The sequence below is a fragment of the Petaurus breviceps genome, unplaced genomic scaffold (assembly GCF_028583685.1).
Source record: "Petaurus breviceps papuanus isolate PSGF00001 unplaced genomic scaffold, PetGlider_PUasm1.0 63, whole genome shotgun sequence".
NCBI classification, from domain to species: domain Eukaryota; kingdom Metazoa; phylum Chordata; class Mammalia; order Diprotodontia; family Petauridae; genus Petaurus; species Petaurus breviceps.
In genome coordinates this window covers 3,802,312-3,807,038 of record NW_027186418.1, presented here as the reverse complement: position 1 = coordinate 3,807,038, position 4,727 = coordinate 3,802,312, and the positions used below count along the sequence as shown (strand labels likewise).

General features: G+C 57.4%; 2 protein-coding genes across 2 annotated transcripts in view; both read right to left on the bottom strand.

Annotated features, from left to right (window-relative positions):
- Positions 1-6: 6 nt before the first annotated feature.
- LOC138173647 (thyroxine 5-deiodinase-like) lies at positions 7-1,310 on the bottom strand. Its single transcript, XM_069103698.1, has one exon. The coding sequence runs from the start codon at positions 1,293-1,295 to the stop codon at positions 303-305; it is 993 nt and encodes a 330-aa protein (XP_068959799.1). The 5' UTR covers positions 1,296-1,310; the 3' UTR covers positions 7-302.
- The window catches only part of LOC138173648 (uncharacterized), a 146,562-nt gene continuing 142,930 nt past the window's right edge, over positions 1,096-4,727 (bottom strand). The window contains exons 3-4 of the mRNA XM_069103699.1: positions 1,539-3,192; positions 1,096-1,154 (exon numbers count right to left, since the gene is read on the bottom strand). Of these exons, the coding sequence (XP_068959800.1) occupies positions 2,402-3,192 (791 nt within the window). The 3' untranslated portion in view covers positions 1,096-1,154; positions 1,539-2,401. The remainder of the gene's footprint in view (positions 1,155-1,538; positions 3,193-4,727) is intronic.

Here is a 4,727-nt window from a genome sequence, read left to right as displayed (position 1 = left end):
GGCAGGGGTGTCTTCTCTCTGCGGGAAACAACGGCCACTCACAGAGTTACACAGGTTTACACACGCATGCACACGCGCAACATATACAATGTTCGCACTGCAGTCAACAAAGTGGAGAGAAAAAACAAGGAGAGAAAAAAGGAATTTGGGGAGGAGGGAAAAGAGAGGTGTTTCCCCCACTGGAACCCCTCCCCCCATGGGCTAATTTTCCCTTCCCCTTCTTTTGTGTAACTGTCACTTTCTGTGATTGAGAACCTTCAATTGCACGTTTGTTTGGGGTTCTTTGTTTTGGAAACGGTCAATTACACAGGTAGGACCACGGAGGCCGGTGGGCTCTGCAGGCGGTCTTTGTACTGGTCGAGCCAGTGTCTCAGTTCTGAGATCTTGTAGCCCTCGGGGCCTCGTCCCCCCTGGTACATGACTCGGGCCTCCTGGATGATATAAAGCCGCTCGGAGTAGGCACCGTAGGCTGCACTGGACGCGTTGTCCATGGTGTCCACCGCGAGCAAGCATCCCGGTGCGCCCTCTTGCAAGAGCCGGGCGGCCCGCAACCGGTCCTGAAGGCACTGGTGCTTGGGGATGTCGTAGGCTGCATCTGAGCTGGCCCAGCCGTCGGAAGGGTGGGCTTCTTCAATGTAGACGAGCAAGAAGTCGGCGATGTCTAGGAAGGTGGAGGCGAGATGCTGGAAGGCGCGCAGTCGCGCCGTGAACGGGGGTCAGGTGCAGCTGCCGAAGTTGAGGACCAGTGGCCTGCTGCCCCGCGCAAAGTCTAGGATGCGCAGTCTTTTCAGTCCATCCAGCTGAATGACCTCGGGATTTGGGGCTGGGGAGCCCTTGTGGGCAGTCTTGAAGAAGTCCATCTTTTGTCCGTGCCAGACAGCCTTCAGCGACTCTATAGTGCAGAGCCGATTGGAGTCAGAGACCCAGATTGGCGGGTCATCAGGGGGTAGCCCCGGGAACAAGATAACAGCTGCCCCATCCTCCTCCTCTCTTCCGCCCCCGCCCCCGCCCCCGCCCGCCTTCCAGGGGTCCTCAGCTTCGCCTTCGCGCCGGCGTCTCATCAGCACCTTCTTGCGGATGCACAGGAAGTCCAGTAGCCACAGCGTCACCGCTGTGGCCAGGAAGCGCGGGCCCAGGAAACAGCAGGCTGCCACCTGGGTAAGAAAGCCCAAGGTGTGAACCAGGAGGGAGTGGAGCCTGCCGGCTAGCCGCGGCGCAGCTGGGCAGCTGCGGCCGCGGCCGCCCTGGGCCCCACCCCCTCGCTCCCCTAGCCGACTTGGGTCCGGGCTGCTCATCTGAGATCCCGCTTCCCCTTAAACTGGATTTATAGTCGCGGGTTTAAAAGAAAAGGCGACTCCGCCCCCAGTAGGGCCCCGCCCCCTTGGAACTTCAGCCTGGGGATTACCTAGAGCTCGCCGCCAATGACCTAAAAATAAACAGGCAAGGAGGGGAGAGAGGGACCAAACGAGGGGCTAGAGACGTGCCATAGAGCAGGGAGAGTCGGGGGAGGGTGAAAAGGGAAGGGATACGGAACTTACCTAACATCATAGCTGGAAGGGACATTAGACGTCTTCTAGATTAATCTCATTTAGGAAGGGGGGGAAACTGAGGCAAGAAAAGGGAAAACACTTTCTCAAAATTATACTCGGAGAGAAATGGCTAAGTCGAACTTGAACTCAGGTCTTCAACCACCCAGCCCCTGGGTTGGGGGAGGTCTTTGCTCTGGACCATAAAGAGCTCTCTGTGCTTCGCTGCCTCTTAGGTCTTCCTCAAGGCAGGGGGCAGAGGTACTCAAACCCCATCCTCGTCTAACGCCCGCCCTTTCTAAAGTTTCAGGTTTTTCAGCGGGGTCGGGGCATCAACAACTGCATGGTCTCCCATCTGAACACCGGGGCCAGACCCGCCTGGGGCGTCTCAAGCGAAGCCCTAGGTGCCCTTAGCTTTCAGCGGAAGCCTGAGGGTTTTCTCCGTCTAGGCGCGCTCTCCTTGCGTCCAGAAGCCTTGTAGGCTCTGCGGCGGGACCCGGACGCACGGTGTGGTTGAATGGGAGTAGAAGAAAGCCTTGCTAACTCTTCACGTCCAACCCAAAGCCTGCTGCTCCTGGGAGCACCTAACTCCCAGCCATCCGAAGGCGGCTGCCAGCCCGACGGGTCTCCCCAGTAAGACAGGGGACAGCGACCGGCAAGCTTCAGCTTCTGGGACGCACTATTCCCTCTAGCCTTGCTACAGGAATAACGCATTCCTCTACCTTCTCCCACCCCCATTCTTCCTCCAACTCCACCACTCCGCACCACACCCTGTGTGCTTCACTCCTGGGATGCACAAACCACCACAATGCACCCTCATCCCACACAATCCTTCTCCCTACACCTCTGAAACTACCGATACATTACATTGCTCTTTATCCCCATACAACGAATCCCTTTTGTCCCACACCCTTTGCTTCCCACTCCATACCCTCCCTTTCCACTCTATAGGTGCACACATCCTCATCCCATTCCGCAGCACAAATACAGCCCATCTCCGAGTTCCGAGCCCACCCTACACCTTCGCTAACGCAGCCCGAACTCCCGCCGCCTGTCCGTACAAGGAGCAGCAGCTCTGGTCGGCTTTCATCTCCGGGCGTGGGGAGGCTGGCAGGAGAGTGTGTGGAGTCTGAGGGAAAGCCAAACTTGGGGCTCCTGGGCGGCTGGGGCCGGGGTTCCGCGGTGGCCTCCCAGCAGGATAGCTTAGGGGCAGAGCTCGGAGTTTGGAGAGGGCAGGGAGTAGGGAGAGCACACGCCTCATTACCCTGGCTCTCTCGCCGAGCCTCGGAACGCCCTGGGAGGCACGGAGGGGGACGGGACGGTCGCTTTTCCGCTAGGGGTAGCTGTTGGCCGAGAGCTGGAGACCCAGGCAGGCGCTTATCCCCCGAACCGAAGTTTAGCACAAGGGCTCGGGTCTCCGGTGGCCGCAGCTTCAGTAGGTCCGATCCCGAGGTGCTGGGGGCACACTCTCGCCCCTTGCCTGGAGTACCAGCTTTCCCTAAGCCGTCTGTGGGGCGGACAGGCTTCCCTCCCCAAGCTCCCCAAGCCGCTCCTGCCCGCGTTCTCTGCTTTGGAGTCTGCTCTGGGGGATCCGTGGTGTACTCTCCCTCCTCCTCAATGTCTCGGGCCCCGCCAAGCTGCCTCCCCGGGTCTGAACTTTGTCTTCCTATACTTGGTTACACTCCAGCCGGGGCGGGGAGGCAGCGCCTGGGGAGAGCCAACACTAAGTAAAGACAGGTTTCCTGGGTGTGTGTGTGTGTGTGTGTGTGTGTGTGTGTGTGTGTGTGTGTGTGTGTGTGTGTGTGTGTGTGTGTGTGTGTGTGTGTGTAAATGTAAATAACTGGGAGTGGGGGAAGCTTTCACTTGGGACTGGTGAACTGGTGGAGGATTCAATGTTAAAGAAGCGGTGTTCAAATTCAGCTCCGCTCCCACAGACTCTGTAGTCTTGGACTTCCCCCTTTATGGACCTCAGTATCCCCAACTGTAAAATGGTCTACGCTAGGTGATTTCTACGGTTTTATTTTACAGGTCAGTCATTCTGAGATTCGGAAATGTGGACACTGGCCCCTCTCGACGCCCCTCTTGTCCCTGTCAGTATCGTCCCTTCTCTAGCTAGCAAATCCAGCAAGGGAGCAAGTAAGCGAAATGCATAAAGTGATGCGCCCCTGGAATAAGAGAGAGCAGTAGTGTGAGGGACACAGAGTGAGAGAACTGTTCGAGCCAGTAGTTGCACGCTGCTCCCGAAGGCATCCCGAGCAATCTATCCCAGCTCTCTGTCCCAGGTACCAGCTTCTCAAAGCGAACAGGTCCGGTCACCCTGGAGAGCACTGGCATCTGGGGGTGGTGGGGGTGGGGAGTGATGACAGAAAAATTGGTCACTTGGAGTTTTAAGACCTTGGTCAAAGCCTGATTGTGGCTAGATTTGTGACCTTGCCGAGTCCTATATCTTTTTTGGGCCTCAGTATCCCCACTCGCAAAAGGAAGGGGGCATGTTCTGGATGATGTCTTTCCCATCCTCATTCCAATGAGATCGTAGGGGTTCTCACCGAGCTAGGGGAAGCACAGAAATGGAGCCGCGGACGTGTCCGCATTCTGCTGCTGGGCAAGGTGAGGGAAGAGCCCAAGATCCAATGGGATCAAACGGCCCCTGGGTGCTGACTCACCGCGGCCTCAAGAGACTGCGGTGGTCACGTATTGCATGGGATCTGGATCAGTGGTCTTCTCTCCGGACTGCTTCTCCGGGGACCACCAAGAGATCGGGAGGCAGGGCAGCAGGGAAGAAGTGGGTGGACTGAGCGGGTTGCTGAGGGCTTACAGTCTGCGCGACTGAGCATTCGAGAGGGGCCCAAATTCCCAGAAGTTGCCTTCACTTGGAGGAGGGCACCTCTCCCCCAGCTGGAGATTAAGAATTCTTTTCAGACCGAATGCACTGCATTAGTACAGCCAGCCAGGAAGCTCAGCCTCTCTCTTTTCTCTTCTGACCATTCCTCAAAGCCCCTTATATGAGAGCTGTTTCAAAGAAACTCAGGTAGAGGGGCGTTCTGGGAGGAGGGTTGGGGAAGAGTTCTCTTGCTGGCATCTTGGCTGGCTGTACTAATGCAGTGCATTCGGTCTGAAAAGAATGGGGGGGGGGGGGGGGGAGTCTGAGGTCCAGCTTCCCTACAGAGACAGCTAGCCCCACCTCCAATTGCTTTCCCCTCT